This window comes from Thermobia domestica, chromosome 10 (genome assembly GCF_964235325.1).
Source record: "Thermobia domestica chromosome 10, izTheDome1.hap1.1, whole genome shotgun sequence".
Taxonomy (NCBI): Eukaryota; Metazoa; Arthropoda; class Insecta; order Zygentoma; family Lepismatidae; genus Thermobia; species Thermobia domestica.
In genome coordinates, this window is record NC_137463.1 from 139,154,280 (window position 1) to 139,179,898 (window position 25,619).

Here is a 25,619-nt window from a genome sequence, read left to right on the forward strand (position 1 = left end):
GCGGACCCCATTATCACCACTTTTCCATTCACTTCTTTTTCTCAACCGTGCCTCAGCTGTTTGTATTAGGGAAAGAAGGCAAAAGGATGCCTAAGCATATTCTAAGCATAAATATTATTCTAATTTTTGTTCTAAGGAGGATTTATTGTAAGCATAAATAAAATGTAACTATATGAATATCATAATATATATATAACGATTTCTCTTCTTCTTTCCAACCAGTATACTAATATATTCCCTTTTTATAGCTTAGACAGTTTTGTCGGAAGGTTTTAACGAATTAGTGCACGTCCATGAATACTGTTACCCTTTCCAACATTTAACCAATAATCTTGCTATTTAAAGGAATATATTGATCCTCTCATTTAATATAGTTTAGTTACGTCTTATAGTGAGTTCAAACGTTAATACTCTAAGCTTCATTACTAAATATACTGTTTTCTAGGAATCATATCCTGGGGCAATCTCCAATCAAATGCAAATGCTTTTCCCACTTAAAGCTTTAAGCATGAAACCTTAATGCACACAAGACGACCTCACATATCTATCAGTATCTATAAAATCTATTAACAACACACTCCTGTTCAAAGCCATATCAAGGAGAGATTGCATTCTATGTTCACTATAATATTTTATGTTTAATTTTTTCAATCCAATGAAAATGCCACATGAGATTCAAGTGCCCTAACCACTAGCGAGCAATATACACATCTAATGTATTTACCTGCATTTTTCAACTTGCATCACACCTTATAAGCAAATATTACTTAAAGGATTGCTAGGAATAAAACATAGGCTATCGATAATTCCTTAGTGAAGTTTCTACGATTTTCATTTACAGTTTCCCGTTCTCCGCTTGGGATATTTTATCTTCTATTAACTTACAAAACCTATTAGCAATAATTACTAAGTCATATTGACTACTTATTACATCCAATTCTCAGTAAAAGAATGGATTATCATTATTCCATATATGTGTGTAGTGCAAAGAGGCTGTGGCCCTCAATCTCACTTGCCAACTATATGTATATCTGTTCATTTTCCACAATACATCTCATATAAAAGGATCATGGGTGTTTTCTAGTTCTTCAATGAGCGCTCTTTTCTATTATAAGCAGCTAAAATTCTCTGAACTTAATTACAGTATGCATCTCTCTAACAGGTAGAAATATAATATTTTCATTTAAAATTACGAACATTTATCTCTTAGTTTCTTCACTAGATTAACTTTGTTTACTTCTTTTCCAAATAATTATCCGACAATGGAAACAAAAATGAACATAACGTTTCTCTGAACAATCATCCTATATTTCCAACTTCTTACAAACTGTCTAATTTTCATTTTCTTTTTATATAAATAACATTAGAATAGCTTCGTTCGATTCGGTTGTTCAGACAAAACCTTTTCTCATTCAAAAACATATTACAACATCAAATTCAAACTTCAAGGAACAGTACTTCTTTCAGCTACTTCCTTCTCTCTCTCTCTCTCTCTCTCTCTCTGTTTTCATTTATTTATTTCCAAGAGCGATTACAAGAAACAAAAACACTTCATTGACTCAATCCGGTTAAGGTGTGGTGAAATTTCGATTACTCCCAAGATAAAAATAGCATTGCCTTTCTGTTTAAAAACAGCAATGCCTTTCTGTTAATAACAACATACTATCTCTTTAATTACTATTCCATCCTGAATAACCCTCAACCTTACTGTTAAATTATAACTAACAGAAAACGGAAAATAGAAACGAACAAAGGCTAATACATTAGTTAGTATACCTATTTCTACTGGTGCTAAGAGCTGCAGTTACTAACTACTGCTGTTAACACTATTAAAAAGAAATAAGCTACATGGGACTCATTGACAACATTACCATCCAGAAATTTGGAAACTCATCCCGTTCCCTCAAAACAGTACTGGAATGATGTACGTGTAAAATACTGAAGTGTTACTTTTGATTTTTTTAAATACAGCTTAATAATATTTAGTTTACCCAGATTAATAGGAATACTAACACAATTGTAAAATTTGAACGTAATCAACAGTATTAATGCTAAAATAATAAATAAAATAAAAATATCTTAATAGTTGCTATAATCGTTAGGTTGTTGTTATGCTCTTCTTGAAGTGAAAGAGGAGAAAAACAACAGGTGTCCTACTCTCATTAAAAACTTTAATTTTTAGTCTATGGTAACTATATAACGCAATAGAGGCATTAACCCTGTTCGGCTACAATTCAGTCCCATATGGTAGAATATGGTTAGGTCTGAAAGGAGACCAAAAGCGCCTTAAATATCCCGCACTAAGAGCCCCCATTTGAAATGATTTTTTAGGTTGTCTGGGGTAAAATAGGCGACCACCATCATTACCCCGAACAATACCAAGAGTCACGAACCCGAGAAATCTCAGATCGGAGATGTTTCAAAGAAAATGTATTTACCTAAGTTCTTTAAGGCTTAAAGAGAACAGAACATAATAGAACAAATACGATTTACCACTAATGATTATTTATTAAGATAGAATAAAAGTAAGCAAAATATTAAAAGAAAACGAACAACAATAACTGACAATGAACAAGATGACTAAAATAAAACGAAACAACACAGCGGAAAGGATATAGCTCTTTCTTTATAATACAAAAAATCCTCTAGACCAATATAATTAGCAATATGTGTATGTCAAGTGGCACCTGCTCTAGTCTTTATATCTTGAAATTTTGTAAGTCATGGCTCTGAGAAAATTTAAAACATTACTTAAGTCATGACAAGATCAATGTTGTCTAGTGGAAAAAAGTTACGATTATAGCAACTAAGTCTATATAAGGTGACGTCCCACGTGGATCCAACCTTGGCTGCTCGAAGTCGGATAGTGGAGCAAAAATTTGTGTATAGTTTGGTTATATATTCTTCAGATAGTGTGTTAGCTGGAAAATACAGTCACACAATGTTAATTGACGTAAATGGTAACAGAGAGGGGTCGAATAGTATGATTAGGTGGAGTTTATGGTGATTCCTTTGACATGTTTAATCGTGATTGGTTATGAACTTGAGTATCAAAACATAGGTAGGATGGCATAGAGACGTAGAGATAGGAAGAATATCCGTTTTCCGGATTTCATTATTTTCCTTTATTTTTTAAAATTTGATTATCCACTGTTGGTGATGACAAAATTCCTGTGGTTGTTACAATCACATTTTCCGTACTACAACTATCAAAGTTTAGCTCAATGGTTTATACATTTCCAGAATAATATCTGCCATTCGGTTATTGCTGAAATTTCATTTTTCCACTAAAATAATGGAATTGCAAGTCCAAAACGAACCAAGAGAAAACAAGTCTCGGTTATAAGAAAAATAAAGATTCAGTTAATTAAAAATTATCTATAAACTATCCCAATTAAAAATATCTCTTTCATTGTCTATTACACTACCAAGATATATGATTTATCGAGAGAGAGGCAAAGTACTTCAAATCGTATATTTTTCCTTATTTCGTTTTCATTGTGTTCACTCTTTGTGTTTTTCGTACAATGCATGGAAAAGCAAATACATTTTTCGCTACAGTGTCCAAGAATGTTGTTCTAACTTATCAAAAACAGGAATCTACTGCCAAAATGGATATGGGGTAATGTGTAGTATTTTATTTTCATACCGTCAATAGCAGTAAGGTATAGATTATACCATCCGCGAAAAACATGCATCTAATTGTTTGATAGAAAGGAGAACAATGTGGTGCGCAAACATTTGTGGTCCCGAAGGGGTCGTTTGCCTCAAACGACATAGAAAGTAGATGTTCACCAGAGAAAGATTATACAGTCAGTGTTGTGGGATTTTAAAGGAATCGTGTTTATTGAGCTTCTACTTAAGAACAAAGCAATCGATTCCGAAGAGTACTGTCGGCAATTGTCCAGTTCGAACGATGCCATCATCCAGAAACGGCCAGAACTTGTTAATCGTAAAGGGGCCGTGTTCCATCACGACAACTCGAAACCACACACAAGTTTAGTCGCCCGTCAAAAACTCAGAGTTTGAGTGAGATGTGTTGCCACACCCACCATAATCGCTCGACCTTGCTCCTTTCCACTTGTTTCGTTCTCTTCAACAGTTCTTGTGCTGTGTAACATTCAATTTCGATGAGGCTGTAGACCAGCACCTTCCTCAGTTTTTCACGGATAAAGACAGGTCCTACTATGAACGAGGAGTTCTGCAGCTTGCTGAAAGATAGCACAACATTACTAAACAAAATAGGCAATTATTTTTGTGTTGTGAAATAGATGTAAAACAGACCAAATATGTCGTAACTTTTCCGACAACCTGATAACAGAACTATATAGAATATAATGAAGTACTTTTTCTAAGCATGATGACTATCTTATCCTGAAAACGGAAATAATATCCAGAACAAAACGCTCAAAAATATACCGACTCGCTTTAACACTAGAAGGACCGGATGGGTCAAAATGACCCATCACCATATTTTAATATTCTACTGTAAACGTATTTGAAATACTAACTGAATAATATTTTATGAATTTGTTAATGCTATTGGCCTGCACCAATGCTAAAATTCAGAGCATTGTGGCTTCACAAACTAAGGCAAATTTTATAGTTATACCTAAAATGCCCGCAATGGGTCATTTTGACCCATGTTAAATTCCATATATTTTTATGGTATATTTCAATATTTGGTACGAACTAAACACATAGCAACATATTTTATGCCATTGTGTTTTACAACTGTGTTACACATAACTAGACGTACCTATTTTTACTGAAGTTTTTGATGTGTCTGACAGATGGCGCGCAAGGATAAAATACATGTTACTACCAAGTGGAATACATAATGTTACCTCTAGGTGTTATTCGTTAATGCTGTAATCTATAAAAATCTTCTTTCACTACGTCTGTTATTTTTTATTCCATATTTATTCATTTCCAATCCTTATAAGTAATAACTAATGGAGAAATGGTCGCTTGCTTTCTAGAAAATCCTCTTGATCTTCTCAAAACTTACTCAATGTTTACAAGTTACTTGTGTTCTTGGGGACAGGTGAGGTGATGAAACAGACTGCTTTGTAGACCAAGATACAATTTTTATGCGATCATTCTGGAAGCATCTCACAGGAAAGATCGAAAATTTTACGCAACAACGAAGAAATACTAGCAGAATTGCAAAGTATTTCAGAAAGCGATTCTGGAGATGAAGATGGAAATACATTGTCTGATGACGATGTGCCGATTTCAGGTTCGGATTCTGAATTTACAGAAGAGTGTGAGAACGTGTCCGAAAGATCAACGGAATCCTCTTCGAATGAGTCAAGTGATATTGAAGATTCCGTACCACAAACACATAATCTACCAAGATCTATAACTGCGGCTGATGGAACAAAATGGGAGGTTATAGATTCATCAGCTTCATCTCAGGGTAGAAGACAGACGCATAACATCGTACGTAATACTCCAGGGCCAACACGTTATGCAAAGCAAAATATAACCGAGGATTCGTTGTTTAGTGCATTTCGACTGATTATCAATGATGAATTCTTATCAATTATCAAAAGATGTACCGAGAAAGAGGCGAAGAAAGAAAAACCTAATTGGACAGTAGATAAAGATGAACTTCTAATTTTCATATTATTGCTCTATGTTAGAGGTGCGTTAGGTCTGCGGAATATGCCACTGAAAAGTTGTTGGTCCAGCAAATGGGGAGTAGCTCCTTTTAGAGGTGCAATGCGTAGGAACAGATTTCTTGAAATCATGAAGTAAATTCGATTCGATATACGTACAGAGAAAAGAATCAAGCTACAAACCGACAAATTTCCCCTTGCATCTTCAATATGGGACATATTTGTGAAAAATTCGTTGAATTGTTTCAACCCTCGGGAAAATGTTACATGTGACGAACAACTATATCCCACAAAGTGTAGATGCAGATTTTTGCAGTACGTTGCAACGAAACAGGATAAATTTGGAATATAGTACTGGCTGTTAGCTGACGTCAATACTAACTACTGCCTTCACGGATTTCCTTACCTAGGAAAAGACGAAAATAAGCCTGCAGATCAGCCTCTTCCGGAATATGTAGTTTTACGTCTAATGGAACTATATAAGAAAATCAGCTTGAACCTTACATGCGACAACTTTTCTACTTTTGTATCGCTAGCTGAGAAGTTGAAGAAAGATGCTATCAGCATTGTTGGCACAGTACGGAAACAACGTAGAGAATTACCAGTCTGTGTCAAAAAAGTGGAACCAAATCGAGAGCTATATGATACAAAAATATATAAAAACCAATATGGCCACATAATGACAGACTACCTCTGTAGAAAAAATAAGAACGTGCTAATTTTGAGCACTCTGAATCCTGATGTAGAAGTACCAACAACAGGGAAAAAGAAGCCAGAAACAGTTGTCTTTTACAATCACACGTAAGTAGGTGTAGATGTTCTGGACTAAAATGGCGCGCAAATACTCTGATCGAGCTGGTAGTAGACGATGGCCAGTTCATGTTCTTTATAACATATTGGACTTGACAGGCATAAATTCTTGGATAGTTTACAAAGTAGTCACTGGAAAACGGATAAGCAGAAGGAAGTTCCTCTTGGATCTAGCTGACGAAGTCATAAAAAAAAAAAAAAAGGAAAGGTAATCCCAAACAATATTTTCCACAGCAAACTAAGGGTTCTACAAAAAGAAAGCACTGCCAGGTCGCACCAAAATATGCCAACAAGTTATCTGCATGCTGCCCATCATGCAAAAGATTTGCCTGCGGAAAGTGCTCATCGAAAGTGTTGGTGTGTAATGAGTGCAAGAAAGACGTGTAAGACAGTTTTCTCCTTGCACCATTTTCATGAGTGGGTGAAGCTCTATAGCTCATTGTATTCCCAAGATTATTTCAATAAGAAAGGAAAAATGTTAACTAAAGTGTTCATCTGTAAAATAACAGACTGCCTAGAAACAATTTCGTGTTCAAAAAAGAATAACAGAAGGAAAACTATTAGAAACATCATTTTGTAAAAAATCATTTTTTTTAACATTTTAATTCTCATACAAATTAGAAAAATAAATTGTGTATTGTTGAAGCATATATCACTTCCATATACCCTATAACTAGCTATCTATATGTATATATAAGTATATCTGTATATATAAGTATGTAAGTATTTCTGTTTACTCCTTAATGTACGTAAAAAGTACTTCTGAACTAACATTTACTATAATTCGCGCCTTCTAGTGCAGAAAGACAAGAACCCAACAGAAAAATCCACACTATCAGTATAAAAATTAATATGGGTCAAAATGACCCATTGCGGGCATTGTAGGTAGGTAGAAAGTGCGGTCCTTCTAGTGTTAAGACAAGATATAAATGGTAACGTCTTTCGAGCTCAACTTGGGAAGGAACGGTGCTGCGACACCAGATACTGTGATATATTTTGGTAATCTAGTGCAATATTTTGCAGTGTATGTGGAATATTCCTATTTATTAATTAACTATTATCTATGTGTATAAGAAGTGAAAGTGAATGCAGACGTAGGACTATGTCTACTGATATAATGGGCATAGCTTATCATAGATCGTAAGATTTAACAACTTCAGTGTTCCGTAACAACCAAGTCATGAAATTTTCTTACACTAAGATATAGAGATTCGTACTGTTCTCAGAATAAACATATTAGACTTCGTAATAGACTTGACTCTACATGTGATAACTTTTTAAGAGTGAATGAGGCTCGAGGCTGAGAGCTTTGTTTTCATGAAATATTTTTGATGGGATGATTTATTTTTTAATATAACAAAGTATATTTAATCGTTGTTAATAGTAATAATGGAATAACATAATTCCAATACCAATTACATAAATAATACCTTCCAATAAATTAAAAAATAGTTGCCATGACGGAATCCGAACCCGGGTCTTTGCAACATGAGTTTCCTGCCTTACCACTCTGCCACAAATTACTTATACAAAGATAAGAAAATAAACTAGTAGTTACGGAAGATAAAAATAGAACTTTCTATTTCTACACGTGTTGATAAAATTCAGAGAATGCGAAAAATAATGTTTGCTGTCTTTTCTTTGGAAATTACAGGTTAAGGTGAGGAAGAATTGTAATGCAATCAGGACCATCGTTAAAAACGATGAGGTAGCGTCAATTTAAAAAATGTTTCGTGATATTTTCCTCATTGAGGAAGGTCTATATAAGTTGTTTTTGAGATAAAGAAGGAAATCTCGAGTAACTCATTGTGACACTCACATAAACAACGTCTCCTTACACGATCATTAGTACCTTGTATGTAGTCTTTTATGAACGATTTTAACTAGCTAATAGTTTGGGTGGTAGATAAAGTGAAGCTGTAGGTAAGTGATTAACACATTGAACTTCTATTCGGGATACTCGGGTTCAAATTCCTGTCAGGTTCAAACTTTTTCAAATGTTTCACTTTCAATTTCAATACATACTCAGTGTGACAAGCAAGATTTTCTCTTCCCTAGAAAGAAAAAGATGTTAGAATGAGGAGAATTGGAGAATGTCTGTCAATGGAGACAATGATTTACAAACTTATTTCCTGCAGTTGTTCTAGATTTGATATTTTCAACTACTTTCAAGCATTTTCTGATTCATGCTTGGTCAGTGTTTTTATTTATCTGAACATACAGTATATAATGAAATAATACAGTAATATTGAGATTAATAAATGGTGTTCATTGGACAACACGATCCGAAACTTAGAAAATCATCTCAGAATGGAGAACTGTTTCGTGCGTTATCTACAGAATTTTACTTGCATAAGGACCTGACTCAGTGCTACCAACTGCTGTCACTGCCGAGGAAAGTTAACATGTAAGTTGGGTTGCATCTATCCAGACCATTTTACAAACTGCAAATGATCTGGACCCCAAATAGAGGGAGATTCTTATGCTGGTGGCTGTACATGACAATCGAGCAAGTGCTAATATGTACAACAAAAAGTGCAGGTGTATTAATACGCGGTCGAGGTATGACAGGAAATACATACACTCTGGTTGTGTGCAACGCCAGCAATTACGGACGCCGTCGTAAACCTCAGCAATGTTTGCATTACAAGGTTCGAACATGTCCAACTGCGAAAATATCGGAAAAACTAACGACGATAAGAATCTTCGGAAAATGATTATCTGGCTGCACTCGCACAAATCTTTTCAAATCTTCTGATGCCCATTGCTGCAAGCTTAGTGGGTGATGGAAGTGTGATCTGTGATAAAGCCCAAGATCAACGTGTAGCTAGGAACAAATCAATTGTGGGCCACTGATCCAGTGACGTCTATCTTAAGTCAAAAGACAAGATTCAATCACTTAAAAGTGTAGTTGAAACTACAGAACTCAAGAAAAGAGATAACGAAGTTAACCCAAATAATTTCTTTCACGGTATCCTGTGTCGGTCATGTGAAACGAGGAAAAAATTGACCGAATATTTGAAGTACCAATTGGCCGCAAGACCGCATGCTCTTTTCGATATTTTAATTTGAAAAGGTAGGAATTCAACATTTGTTGCCTTTTTAGAAGAAATTGCTGCTTGCGAGAGCATATTACCGTCAGATCCCGTATATGCAATCAACGTTATTTTGTTTTATTTACTTATTTTAATATTTTATTTACTTTTGTGTTGTATGATGTTTGGTGAGCCCAGTTAATTTGCATTAATTTGCATCAAATATCTGCAGTAAGTAAAATATATTCAAAACACTACGGGACAATGTCATTTACGATGGCTACTGAGGTCCAAGAATGAGAGGCGCAGGACAACGACAGAGGCAGTAATCGAGATTTCAAGCCATTGATTGTATCCCAACGACTGTTGTTAGCAAGCTTCTTCAATAACATAAGAATTATAGAACTTTTAACTAACCATCTTGAATTGAGCGGATACTAATATATTCAAGTTTCCACTGGAGCATACTTCTTCACTGTTTCAACTTCAGTAGCCGCAGCGAGAACAGGTGTATCGTCAGTTCGTGTGGGAGAGGATACTAATTTGTTACGCCTCTTGACTCCACATACTAATGTAGATATCTAAAACTGAATGCTGATATCTGAAAAGATACAATTATAACAAAATTTTCAGCGGTCAGAACTTCAAGGTGGCCTAGGAGAAGTTATTTCTAATGCCGTTTTGCGAAGATTGGTACCGAATGATCCCTACTAGGATGATATGGAAGAGACTGCCGAAAATTTGGTAAATCTACCCCTTTCTCCTCGACTTGAACTGTTAGAGTAAAAGGAGTTGTATTTTTTGAAATACGTTGTTTCTTACATTATTTTTTTTTTTCACAATTATTGTTTGTAATGTTTATAAGATAATTTTTATGACTGAAAGTTAACTTGTTTTACTCAGTACTTCGCCATCAACTCAACAAGACAATCATAAACATCTTGTTTTTACAAAACAAAAATAAAACACAATATGCATAATATAATCCAGTCATTTTAATTGAATTATAAATTAGAAAAATATTTCGAAAATCGAAGAATCCGAAAGAAGTTTTGAAAGATGATGGTATACGTCTGCCTCTTACGGAGATTACTTAAACTACATGTATCACACTAATTTGTTGTACAAATATAGCAGAAATTATTCCGAATATTGGAGCTGTTACTAGCAATACAAGCATTGTTTATTCTATCAACAGCGTCGTAAGTGATTACGTGACGCTCATTTTTAGAAGTATTCGATTACGGCTAGCTGTATTAAAATTGACTAACTTCGTTAGTTTTAGAGATATAACAATGATTTTGGGATTGTTGGAACTCTGGAAATGGCAAGTAACAATTACTTCAGGAAATTTCCCCTTATAATGATTCATTTAAAAGTTATGCACAATTAAATCCTAAAACGTAATTGAGAAAAAAAAAAACATTCCTTACAATTTAAAGCGCTATACTTAAAGATCGCAATAGTATATGACAGGTGATGGTTACAAATAACAAGAAATATTCATTGTATTCTCTTTCATATGAAGTAAGAATTAAGTGTCTTATCGAGAAGATACGACGTTTTAAAATTTAAGGGATAAATTCTGTCGGGGGCCATCTTGATGACGTCACATTTCGGTTTTCTCAAACGGGTTTTTTTTTGGGACTTTCAGTACGTTTTTAGGACAACATTCTGAACATTTCCACCAATTTTCAGCTTATTATTATAAAATTCCGGATTAAAACCTAAATTCACTGAACTATCAGTCTTACCGGGCAATTTCGTTCTTCGGGAGCCTGTATGTTTTCTCGTCGCGCAGTTTCTTTTTATTTTTATTTATTTATTTATTTATTTTTTTACAAATTAAAAAATCATTGAATAAAACTTTCAACGGTTGGTTGTTGTTAAGTTTAGCATTCCTTTTCAGGACCGAGGATAAGATATGAATGCACAGTTTAAGCTGGAATCCAAACTTCCATAATGCGTTCAAATTTTAAGGCTTTCCTGCCAGGAATCGAACCCGGGATTATGTGTACAAACACTATTTCGGTCACCACCTAAGACAATCACTCGGTTAGGTAAACAGGGTTACAAGCTTTACAGCTTTCCACATCTCTGGAGCTTTTGTGTGTCCTACCAAAGCCTTACCTGGATAAGTTTTTTTTTTTTTTCTTTCTTCCTTTCATTCTTAATAAGGGAGTTTAAGTAATAGCAGGAAGCCTAAGACGAACATTTATACGAAATGTAGATGCAGTGCCAAGAGGTATATTACCTCAAGTTTTTGAAGAACACATTGCAGTAAAATAACACCTCTAAAATTCTGTCCAGCTAAAACTTGCGAAGCTGAAAAGATTATTTTCCATTTACAAAAGCATCCTTTCAGATAAACATAAACATTATCTCGTACAAAGTATTCAAAAGTACATTGTAAATTTTTACAACCACAAACGTTCATATGTGTAGAAGTAAAATGTTAATTGAAGCACTAATTATTTATTTGTGCAAATTTAGTAGAAAAGCGTGTTTGTAAGTTAGTAAATAAAAGTTCAGTACACTACGAAAGGAGAATTTAGAAATACGAATTTTGTACCACGTGGGTACAAAACTCAGGTTTCCATTTAAATAAACAGATTGGACTTTCAAGCTTGTCAAGGACAACTTTATACCGGAATGGATTTTTTTTTTTTTTCGATTGCTTTCGGTAGCTTATTATATTTTCATATATATTCTAAGAACTTGTGTGTTACAGATATGGGGTATATGTATTATTGTATACGTATTCATTTTAAATACTTATTATTTGTGTACTAATCCTGACTATTATTATTCTATGTACTTCTACAGGCACTGATTACGATGCTGATGATGAAGGAGGAAGTTCGTCTCAGAAGACAGATAAGCAATTAATGCCACCTCCACCAATTCCTTGTGGAAGAACAAGTGAATCTGATAAGGGAACAGAGACAGTAGAACCAAAGAAGAAAAAATTAGATACGCCATTGGCAGCAATGCTTCCATCAAAATATGCAAATGTTGATGTAACAGAACTTTTCCCCGATTTTCGCCCTGACAAGGTATGGCACTGCATTATTGTAATGATAGTGAGTCAAATAAAATAATACAAAAAAATTAATTAAATATAAAAAAAGAACTTGCGAAAATGTATAAAATTATGTATTCTTCTGCAGTTTTCAATATAAATGGAAAAAACCGATGACAAATTATTTATATTGATTTTTACTACAGAGTGTCCCAAAAGAAGTGTAACCCAAACTTTGATCGAGTCTATTTTTGAAGTAAGAATGATAGAAACATGTTTTTTGTGATAAAAGTTAGTGTTGTCTATGAAGATATTTTGGGAATAAAACCAATGAGACAAATCGTAACGCTGAATTTTAGTAATTGTTTGAATGGTTAGAAGTGTAATTCAAAAAATGTGCAAATTTCTTATAATCAATTGCAGAAAAACAGAAAAAAATAATTCTTAATGTAAATGTTTAGTACGAATCAGTATTTATCGGATGGGACAAAAACTGCATGTTGTTTCGCAGCGTTGACAGTTGTAAAGGCCATTTTTTTTACGTATTCAGAAAAATACATTTTTAAAAGAAAATAGAGCATTCTGGCAACAATGTTCCAGCAAAAATACTACCATACGTGTAACTCATTCTCGTACATGTTGGGTAATGTGATTTATCAATAAAATACTAAATTGATTTTTTGAAAGAAAAAATTATAAAAATAATAACTCGTCTGCTGGCAACCTGTACTGACTTGAAGAAAGGAAGAAGGTGCTTTAGAGCAGTGCTATTCAACGGGGGTACGCAAAGATGTTTCTGGATGTAAGCAGTGCTGGTTCTGGGGGTCTGCTGTAAATGTCTGTTGACAGTTCACTGCAAATGAAATTCGATAACTTGTCAATTTGTGTCTTTTGTATGTATGCTCGAAAAGAGTACAAGGAAATTAGTGGCATTGCTGTTTCACAACTTCTTCCATTCCCATCAAATGTTTGCGTGAACAGGGTTTCTCTGCATTAACATCAATAAAAACGAAGCACAGAAATTGCTTGAATCCAGAATCAGCTCTTATTCTCGCACTCTGAAGATTCGACCAAGAATCGAGAAGTTGGCGTTTCGGAAACAAGCTCAGTCATCTCATTAACAGATAAGTTCTAAAGTTACTTTTAGTGTTTAAACTTTTAACATTGTCCTCAGTGTACGAATTATCAGGGAGGGTGAGGGAAAATCCTCCTCAGTAGAACTGGATGTCTTCCATATGTTTTTAAAATTTCCCTTGTTAATTTTTTCGGATGTGCATTTTATCCCGCTGTAAATAACTTTTTGATTAGCACACTGATTATCTTTTTGTTGGGTCTCTGTTTACCCCCTTTTTAGTCAACAGAACGTGCGTATTAAGTTCAATAAGTTAATTTCGATTTAATTTCTTTTAAATAGCTTCAGGGGTACACAATTGGATGGTGAAATGTCTAGGGGTACGCGTGGGAAAAAAAGGTTGAATAGCACTGCTTTAGACTGGTTCCCACGTTCTTGCAGACACAATTTTATGCGCCGTATCATGTTCCCTAAAACTTTCCAAAAGGTATCTCTTGTAATTGCTTCCACTTCTATTTCATTATTTCTTTTCAATTGTTCTATCGTTCTGGGGTTATTTTCGTTCACCATTTCCTTCAAGAAATCCAACAGAAAAAAATCAGGCGGTGTTAAGTCTGGAGAGCGGGCAAGTCATAAGTTTTTGGGAACTATGCGATCACCAAAAAAACTCTTGTAACATTTCTACAGTTTCACTACAGGTATGACACGTGACCCAGTTTTGCTGAAACCTGCAGTTTCGCTCATCGTCTTTTAATAAGGAAATAAATTGCATTCCCCTGCACCGACATATGACGTACAAAGATGGTTGTCATTGTTTTAAGAGCACAAGTAGCAGATCGGAATTCAGTCGCAAATTTCCACTAGTTAGAATCATCGCATGAGTGAAAGGAAGCTACCTAGCTCCCCGTAATCAGCTAGCTCTGAATTTTTTTTTATATATATATATAAGTGTAATAAATAATATCAGTGGAAATTTCTATTGTGGCTATTGAAGGTTCCATCCAATTTAAAAGTCGCCCCATCAGCTCAAAGAATGAAATTAGTTAGCTGTTCATTATTGCAAATCTCTTCATAAAATTTGAGGCACCTATCTAGGTCGTTCTCTGATTGCGTGAAGCAACCTGGGAGTGTAGGATTTCCACTTTGTTTGCTTTAAAATGCGGTGAACACTTGATTTGCTAACACATGATCCACGCGAAGCTTCCCGTATGGACTTCTGAGGGTATCTTGTGAAAGTTTGTAATGCTGCTGTAATCTTCTTCCATTCACTATTGATTTTTTCCTGCCACGCTGTCTCCTCTTCAGATCATACAGATCCTTCCCTATCAAACTGCGTAATTTCGAAATGCGTACACGTAACGGTGGCGCAGTATCAAATTCTGCCTGCCATCGTCGCTGTCATTCTTCCATGTTCTGCCATTTCCAGAAACATTTTCAAATCCACTTTCGCTGCTCAAAGGAAAGGTTCCTTTTCAAATCCACTTTCGCTGCTGAAAGGAAAGGTTCCCAGCCATCTTGTCAATTACTTCTGGGTAATAGTAATTGAACTTAAAATAAAGGAAAAACAAAACAAATGAATGGGAAAGAAAACAAACAAATCCCTTCTCTGTTATTAACATTCAAACAATGTAAATTCCTTTGCGGGGTACTCTGTTATTGACTTTATTGTTGCTGTAAAGCTTTAACTAGTCAATTCTGAATTTTATGTTATAACGTATTCATGATGAATTCTACATTAATTTAGTTTTCATTTTATGTATATACTATAATTTAAATTCATTTTATAACGTTTTGTGATATTTTGTGTGTATGTGTATACATATTGTTCATCAATTCACTGTAAATTTTGATTTTTTTTTCGTTTCTTGAGAAATTTTATCACACTTTCGTTAGTTTGAGTGGGGACGTATCAAAATATATTCGTTTACTTTAATAATCTTTGTTAAATCGATATAGAACAAACCTATTTTGTCCAAACAGAAGAAAGGAAACGGAAAAAAACAGTCAATCGATAGATGCATAAATATTATGATTATTATTATGATTATTATTATTATTATTATTATTATTATTATTATTATTATTATTATTATTATTATTATTATTATTATTATTATTATCACGATACTTTGTATTTTTTACTTTTTTTGTTTTCTTCTTACTTCAAAGAAATAGGAAGGAATCATACATTTACCCATTGGCTGACCAAATCAGGGTTTATGGCGAAACTAATCTCGGTATAGGAGACTTTTAGATTTCGCTTCAGTTCAGTTTCATATTTTATTTAACGGAGGCTAGAGTTAACACATCATAGATCTATCAATGCTACAAAAGCTGAATAAATTCATGGTTTTTCATTAGACAAAATAAATACTGTAGGTTATGAGATGACGCCTTCAAAACGATGCTACCGAAAGTTTACGAGTGTTTTTCGAGACCTGCTCGAAGAATCAGTACGTAGAAGATGCGAGATGCAATCCGAACCACAAGCTTCGTTGCTCGGACTCACTTTTTTTTTTCTTTCTTTCTTTTACTGTTAAAATCATGCTTGTGAGTATAACAAAGAATAAGTGAAATTACACGTTAAGTGTTGTAGTAATGTCTCTTGTTGCCTAATTCCGGGCACCATTTATGAAATAGGTTTTATACTATGTGTATTCCCTGAAAATTCGTAAGGGAAAGAACAGTAATTTTTCTGTAATGATTTTCGCAAGATATGAAAATATTTTAGCAAGAGTCACAATATGAAAGTAATAATTATGGATAAAATAAGTTTTGAGCACTATACACATATGTAAAAAATATTATGCTCATGCACGAATCGAAAGAATTATTAATCTAGAAGCATACATAAAAATTACTCACAACAACGCATACACGAATAAAACACAGTTCAGTATAGCATTATATACATTTAAATGTGATTTACTATTAACAAGGGAAAAGCAGGATCTAACAAGGAAATCTAAAGAAGGATCTAACAAGGAGAAAGCAGACTTTGGTAAATAAACTTCGGGGCCATCTTTCGCAAGTAGTAGTGCACATTTAAAGTGTTAATATTACAAACTGGGAGAGCGCAGTAGCCAGAAATAGCATAGAAAAAGCGTGTTAAAGTTTTCGACCGCCGCATATATGATACGACACGTAAAGTTACCAAGTTACGGCGTGGCAGAGTGAGGGGCATCTACGACTCACGTGCAAAGTTCGATTCCCGTTCGAGTCAACTTTTTTGTTTTTGTGTTTAACCAATAAATGAATCTGTTGTACCTTCAAGTACAATATTATTTCACAATATGTTAATCTTTTATCAAAACAAGGGTTCAAATTGTTTTGAAAACTCGCTTTTTCGTGTTCTCTTCATTAGTAATGATCGACAAAATGTATACTATTCTTGAAATGAATGAGTAGTTACGTTTTTACAGCGTGTGCTATGCATTGATAGAATAGGTATCACGAAGGATGCCAGAGACCATCACGTGGTCTAGTGGGCAGAGTACTGTCCTTCAGTGCGCGGTATGAAATCTGCTTGCAAGCTCTTTTCAAACGATCCATGGCAAAATACACTTCACTTACATTCATTAAATAGGTCTGTCGCTGGTCAATTTTGAAGCATACCACGCATACTTGATCATATTACTGAACATTGGAGATCGTTGGTTATGTACTATCAAGTTGATTTTAACACAGTCTTCGCGGGAAATGATTTCCTTTTCCTCTAGAAGTAAATCACCTTAATGTTGTAAGCGTTTGACAAATTGTTTCACCTGCCTATAAAAGTAAACATCGCATGGTTGAACTAGAGGAGTGCATTTTGGTGGTAATACTTTGACGGTACAAATAGGTATCCTACCATCATCCTGAAAGATCTCATCATATAACTCTGACCCTGTTTGACCCCCTAAGAATCGATAAGAAGAAACTTATCTTTCCCTACGTAGGGTTTAAGGCAAGCAGTAAGGAAACCTTTGTACAAACTTGTGGTGAGCTTGCGAGATTTCGAAGACGTAATTATTACATTTTTGTATTTCTCTGCGTATGCATCTACGAACTTCTAAACTGTGGATCCAAAGATGTCTGTTGCCTCTTTCAAATAAATAAAAATAAGAGGTAATATTTGCCCAGATAACGTTATAGCGTATTGGGCGTCTTTTCACGAATACAGTTTTACTTCCATTCTCTGTAAGAGTCCTGTTATAAGTTGATTGGTACTGACACCCTGGAAAACGAATGGAAAGCACAGCATCAATGATACAATAGTGATATTCAATCATTACTGATATTCTGTAATATTCTAATAAATACTAGCTGATTGCCCAACATTGTCTAAGTATCTACCTTATTCGTACGTGCTTTCGAAAAGCATAGATTTATACTAATATCGGTCGTGTTCGGTTATGTGTACCTGTAACGCCTTTCCCTCTATCCGTAAAGGTGACGTACTCCCACAATATTTGGTGCTAAACTGTACGTCATATGCAGGCCCAGACTGGTCCTCGGGCACGTGGACCGGTGCACCTTTTGAAATACCCTGTTGTTACACTCCCATAAACTGCTTTTTAATGAAAGAAACACTACAAACTTTACCTGTTTGGCATCTCTAATTATCAGTAGTGAATCTGTAAATATATTTGTGATATGCAAAAACATAACCAAATGGCAGGGAGATGTTATCCTATCAAACTTCTCTTTGGAAAGGGTTTTGTCCGGGAACCAAACTAACTCTACTTGAAAGGTGCGCCCTCCTAAACGTACGGTCTGCACCTTTTACCATGTGCCAGTCTAATCTTGATATTGCTCCAGGTTTTCTAGAGTTCTGCTGACAGTGTGACAGTGAAACATATATCTACACACGGAGACACCCGCCATATATATATATATATATATAGAGAGAGAGAGAGAGAGAGAGAGGGATGGAGAGAGTTGCGTGTGCGTGTGTGTGTGTGTGTGGGGGGGGGGTAGAGTTAGTTAGTTTTCACATAACTGTTTGATCCGTATTAAGGACATACTTCTCGTTGAAGTTAGGTATCGAATGTGCGGTTTGTACACGAAAGTTTCCTCAATCGTTCGAGCCTCAGTTTGCGATACGAATTTGGTCACTTTTCCTTTGCGAATATTATTCTCCTTTTAAAGTTGGTTGCCCTGCGTGACTCAACCTACGTGGCTCCTTTTAAAGTGATTGGTCACAAGCTTTGAACTTCAAATCAGGATATTGTCCTGCGGCATCTAAAGCCCATTCCTACACATTTCTGGTTGTAACTTCATGGTAACTTTGTCTAGCTTCTAGGAAGTGGTCGTATGTCCAGGAATCTATTACAGCATATTTGTTAAGCGTGCTTCCACCGTTCTTAATATCTTCCTCCCACCGTAATAAATATTGCATTTTTTCAAACGGCTACATCCGTTTTTTGCAATTTGCAGATTCTACGTAGAATGCATTTTTACTATGTCCAAAACTTTTACCTTATAGTCCAAAAATATGTTCCACCTGTCTGCCTTTTTTCACTTTTGGTTTGTACTTACCCGATGAATCGTCGTCTTCGATCTCTGTAAAAGCCATTTCTTCACACATCTGATTCATGTGAAACAACTCACCAACTTAAGTTTCTTATCGTGCAAAATGTCCAGAGTATGTTCATATGTAATAACATGGATTCGTCTGAAATTATGGTTGATGCATTTTATGCTATTAACTATTTTTCTTTGAGTAGTTCTTCGTATTATACAATAGTATTCTTCAGTAGTCTTTTCGACATTTCATTTTGTCTTGATTCGTAAGAATTTTCTACCCTTCCCGTGTGGGGTCAGAGATTTCCTCACTTGTCGACCTTTCTCACTTCAAAACGTGATAGGACCTGAATATTACACGGCACTAGAATTTGCAAACTACGTGTAATCACAGCAATGTCCAGCGTGCACTGAACTGTCCTACCAGAATTTGTTTTTACAAAAGGAGTCATCCTATAAATCCCCATTGTACCAGTAGGCACACAATACTTGCTTCTCGTGCCTTTGATTTGTCGGATGACAGTCCAAAAACCTTTTCAGTTGGACATTGGAAGCAGCGAGAGAACGACGTAACATGTTTGCTTGTACCTTGAATACCAAACATTTACTAATACATTCTCACAAGAATGTATCAGGAATTGCTCAATAAAACACAAAATATGCATTATTCATCCAAATTTGTTGTATCACCTTCAAAGTAGGCCCTTCCGAAATAACACATTTATGCCAACGAATAATTCAATCATCAAAACATTTTTGAAACGCATTTTCCGGAATCGACTTCAGTACTTGTCAAGAATTCTCTTTGATGTCTTGTCGACTGAAAACGGGTGAATCGAAGTGGTAATTTGAGTTGGAAAAAGAAAAAGGTCGGCCGGAGCCAGATCAGGGGAATTCGGTGGTTGTTCGATAAGATTTATTAAGCTTTTAGCCAGAACTTCGTTCACAATGATAGCCTTGTGAGATGGTGCGTTTTCATGGTGCAAAATCCACGAGTTTTCTTTCCTCAAATCTAGTCGTTTCTGACGAATTTGCGCTCTGAAACGCCTCATAACGCTTAGATAATATTCTTTATTTACTGTCCCACCTACTGGCAAGAATTTCGTGTGCACAATACTGCGATAATCTAAAAAAAAACTTTCAACATCACCTTCACTTTTGATCGACTTTGACGTGCGTTTTTCGGTTTTGTCTCAGTTGGAAGGCGCCATTCCGAAACTTGTTGACTGGTTTGCATGTTAAACTCGTACACCCATGTCTCCTCACCAGTTACAGTGCGTTTTATGAATGTGGGGTCGGAATTGACTTGTTCTAGCATTTCTTCAGCAGTCCTTACGCGATTGAGTTTTTGCAGAAAATTCAGGTCGTTCGGCACTAGTCGAGCGGCAACACGTTTCATGCCCAAACAATCATTTAAGGTGGATCACCACCCGGAAGTCAGTATAAGCGTAACGAAATGGCCAATGCGTAACGAAATGGCACATATTATAAGTATTGCACTATAAAATAGAGTTATGCGTCAGCTACAACATAAGATATTATTTCCTGTGCTTATGTATTCTATTATCTAAAAAAGTAACATATAAGAGGAAAACTTGATGGGTTTTAAGATGAGTACGCAAGATGGCGCTTGCTGTTAGATTTTGCTACTCCTGTGCTCAGTTTTATGAAATTTTTACTTACAAGCATAAATTATTTTACAACTTGTTATCTCATTACGGAATATGGGTATTATATAACTTTTTCGTGATATGTTTTACATTTTATCCAAATGTTATTCTATGTTTACGGAAATAGTTTTAGCGGTTGAATCTCATGCTTGCGCAGGACGCCATAATGCTTCGTTGCCAAACTTGCATGTGTACTGTTGCAGCCACAGTACTAGGGCAATTCCTTGTTAGCGTTTGAAGTCCAGAGGCGGAACCTGTGAATTGTGACAAAACTATTATAATTAATAAAAGTTTAAAATTGGGAAACGGAAGGAATCATATAAAAGAAAGAATAATATAACTCAAAATAAAAGGTCGAAGAGCCAAACGCAGCGAAGAGAAAGTGAGAATAATTTGAAGAAACAGCTAAGCGCTTTTCAATTTTTAACTGTTTGTTGCCACGTAAATATTATATACACGTGTACTGTAGTTTATTTTGACGGATCATTTTGAACGTTAAATATGTAGTATGTGTTCCTTCTTTCTTTTTTCTTTTATTTATTTATTTCAGAAACAATTTGCTTAGGTAAAATATTATATATTCTTGAAAATAATTTATATATGTTTTTGAGCTTTCATACGTACGCGAGTAGGTGGGCGGCACTTGACTGACACTACCCTAAAAATCGCGGCTTTTTCCAGGGTCTCCTGAGAGCAAGGACTCAATTTTCCAGTGTCGCACGATACGCCATGACCCACATACCTTCCAACCATGGAAAATCGAACACCCCGAAAATTCGTTCTCTTTTACGTCCCCTTTTTAGGGGTGTACTAGTTCCCTTTTACGACCACTTTTAGGGGTGTATTCGTTACCTTTCATGAGCACATTTTCAACCCCTATTTTAACAAAGCAAAATTTACACAGAGACTACGAACACAACAGAGTTAATAGAAAGGTATCAGCACATTTTCCAACCCTTATATATCATAAGACTACGAACACGTAGCAGAGCTAATAAAAGAGTTTGGCTTATTTCTCAACCCTATTTTAACATAGCAGAAATTACTTAAGACTACGAACATGTAGCAGAACTGATGAAAGAATATGGTTTCTTTTAACCATGGTTTAACATAGCACATATTACATAAGACTATGAGCACATTTTCCAACTCTATTTAACATAGCAGAAATTACATAAGACTACGAGAACGTAGCAGAGCTAATAAAAGAGTATGGCTTATTTTTCCGCTCCTATTTTATCATACCAAAAATTACATAAGACTATAAGCACAGAGACTACGAAAACATAACTAGGTAACATAGCAAAGACTACTAATATAACAGAGAATAATGGCGGGGGGGTGTATTCGTTCTCTCTTATGACCACTTTTTTCAACCCCTATTCTAACATATCAGAAATTACGTAAGACTATGAACACAGAGACTACGAACCTACTCCTATGTAACAAAGCAAAGATTACTAACATAGCAGAAAATAACGGGGGTGTATTCGTTCCCTTTTACAACTACATTTTTAACATAGCAAAGACTACGAACGCAACACCCCTATGTAACATAAAAGAGCATGGCTTATTTTTGAACCCTTATGTAACAGCATAGATTACATAAGAAAGGCTACAAGCATTTTTAACATAGCAGAGTTGATAAAAGAGTATAGACTATTTTTAACCATTATTTAACAGCACAGATTACAACCACTATTTTAATACAACAGAGACTATGAACCAGTACCAGGAGTGTACTCGTCCCCTTTTATCAGCCCCTATGTAACATAGCAGAAATTACACAAGCATCTGTCAAGCACTACATGTCCCAAAAGTACTGACCATAATCGTCAGAGGTCAAATATTTAAACCAGAATAACTCGTAAAAGGAGTAATGTATTGAGGTGCTGTTTCCACATTTAGTAATAGGTCATCAACTACAACATGTCCCAAAAGCACTGACATCAAGGTCAAACGCCGACTACCTCGTAAACGGAGCAGCGTATTCAGGTGCTACTTCCACATTTAGTAATAGGTAATCAACTACAACATGTCCCAAAAGTAATGACCAGCGAGGCCAAAGGTCAAATGTTTAAACCAGAATAACTGGCAAACGAAGCAACATATTCAGGTGCTATTTCCACATTAGTAATAGGTCACCAACTACTACACGTCCCAAAAGTACTGACCGTCGAGGTCAAGGGTTAAACCAGAATAACTCGTAAACGAAGCAACATATTGAGGTGCTGTTTCCACATTTAGTAATAGGTCATCAACTACTACATGTCCCAAAAGTACTGACTAGCGAGGTCAAAGGTCAAATATTTAAACCCGAATAACTCGTAAACGGAGCCTCATATTGAGGTACTGTTTCCACATTAGTAACAGGCCATCAACTACTACATGTCCCAAAAGTACTGACCATCGAGGTCAAAGGTCAAATATATAGAACCGAATAACTTTTAAACGGAGCCACATATTGAGGTGCCGTTTCCAGATTTAGTAATAGGTCATCAACTGCTACACGTACCAAAAGTACTGACCATCGAGGTCAAAGGTCAAATATTTAAACGCGAATAACTCGTAAACGGAGCCTCATATTGGGATGCTGCTTCCACATTTAGTAACAGGTCACCAACTACTACATGTCCCAAAAGTACTGACTAGCGAAGTCAAAGGTCAAATATTTAAACCAGAATAACTCGTAAACGAAGCTAGATATTGAGGTGCTGTTTCCACATTAGTAATAGGACACCAAGTACTACATGTCACGAAAGTACTGACCAGTGATATCAGAAATCAAATGTTTAAACCAGAATAACTCGTAAATGAAACAACATATCGAAATGGTGTTTCCACATTTAGTAATAGGTCATCAACTACTACACGTCCGAAAAGTACTGACCGGCGAGGTCAAAGGTCAAATATTTAAACCAAAATAACTCGTAAACGAAGTAACATGTTGAGGTGCTGTTTCCACATTTAGTAGTAGGTCGTGACTACTACATGACCCAAAAGTACTGACCACCGAGGTCAGAGGACAAATAATTAAACCCTAATAACTTGTAAACGAAACATCATATTGAGGTGCTGTTTCCACATTTAGTAGTAGGCCATCAACTACTACATGTCCTAAAAATACTGACCAGCAAGGTTATGGCCAAATATATAAATACTGAAGTTTTAAACGGAGCCACATATTGAGGCAGTATTTCCAGATTTAGTAATTGGTCATCAACTGCTACACGACCCAAAAGTGTTAACCATCAAGGTCAAATGTGAAACATTTAAACCAGAATAACTCGTAAACGGAGCAACGTATTGAGGTGCTGTTTCCACATTTAGTAACAGGTCATCGGCTACTACATGATGCAAAAGTACTATCCATCGAGGTCAAAGGTAAATATTTGAAATCGAATAACTCGTAAACGGAGCCTCATATTGAGGTGCTGTTTCCAGATTTAGTAATAGGTCATCAAGTACTACATGACGCAAAAGTACTGACCATCGAGGTCAAGGGTCAAATATTTAAACCCGAATAACTCGTAAGCGTAGCGACGAATAAATTTGTATGTCCTATTCAGTTTTGTACCAAGTAGAAAAAAGTGAAGAGCGAATAAATTTGGGTGTCCTATTTACTTCTGTACCAAACATTTATATCATTTTGAACTACTCAAATAAACGAAGGAAAAAAATTACTGACGAGAAAAAGCGAAGAAGGACCATTTTAACTAACTCAGACTTTTATACCATTTTGTACTACTCCAATAATAGAAAGAATAAATTTAGGTGTTTTACGTTTTATACCCACGAAAATAAGTGAACGTCCATTTTTGCTAGCTGAGTATTTTATACCATTTTAACTATTTAAATAAACGAAGAAATAAATTTGTACTAACGAGAAAAAGCGAGAAAAGACCATTTTAACTGGCTCAGAAGTTCTATACCATTTTGTACTATTTAAACAAACGAAGGGATAAGTTTTGAGTGAGCTATTTAGTTTTGTAGCAAGAAGGACCATTTTAACAAACTCAGAATTTTATATTATTTGGTATTACTCAAATAAACGAAGAAATGAATTTGGATGGAGTATTTAGTTTTGTACGAACCAGAAAAAAAAAAAGTGAAGAATGAATAAAACTTGAGTGGTCTATTTCCTTATGTACCAACTTGAAAAAGTGAAGGACTTTTATAGCTTTTGTATTATTCAAATAAACAACGGAATAAATTTTTACTTATCAAAAAGGGGAAGAAGGCTGTTTTAACTAACTCAGTATTTTATACCTTTTGGTGTTATTCAAGTAATCGAGTGAATAAATTTGGGTGGTCTATTTTATTTTTGTACCAATCCGAAGAAAAGTACGAAGGGCTATTTTAACTGAGAATTTTATAACTTTTGTACTACGCAAATAAAGGAAGGAATAAATTTGAGTCGTCTATTCTAGGTTTGTACCAATCAGAAGAAAAGCAAAAAAGGTCCATTTTAACTATCTCACCTTTTTATACCTTTGGTGCTATTGAAATAAACGAAGGGTTAAATTTGAGTGACCTATTCAATTTTGTACCAAGCAGAAAAGAAAGTGAACACTTCTTTATTTTTGTATTAACAAGAAAAATAAAAGTGAAGAAGGTCCCTTTATCTAGCTTAGAATTTCTGTAGCTTTTGTACTACTCCAATAAACGAACCCAGAGAAAGGGCCACTTTAAAGTAGCATTGCTAAAGAAATTTTTATTGCCTCTCCTGTCACTAAGTAAGGCTCAAAGTTCTATTGTTAATGGACGTGCGTTTCGCGAATTAGGTCTTACATTTATTATAGGTTAACAAAATACTAACGGCGACGCTAAAGTCTAAAGTTTCCCGGTCAGTAACGCGAGATTTAACCAACCAGAGCTGCA

General features: G+C 35.2%; 1 protein-coding gene across 4 annotated transcripts in view; it reads left to right on the top strand.

Moving 5' to 3' along the window:
* The window catches only part of Taf1 (TATA-box binding protein associated factor 1), a 726,438-nt gene that overhangs the window by 94,669 nt on the left and 606,150 nt on the right, over window positions 1-25,619 (top strand). For all 4 annotated transcript variants that reach the window (XM_081728611.1, XM_081728610.1, XM_081728612.1 and 1 more), the window contains one exon: window positions 12,296-12,525. In XM_081728611.1, coding sequence (XP_081584737.1) covers window positions 12,296-12,525 — 230 coding nt within the window. The remainder of the gene's footprint in view (window positions 1-12,295; window positions 12,526-25,619) is intronic.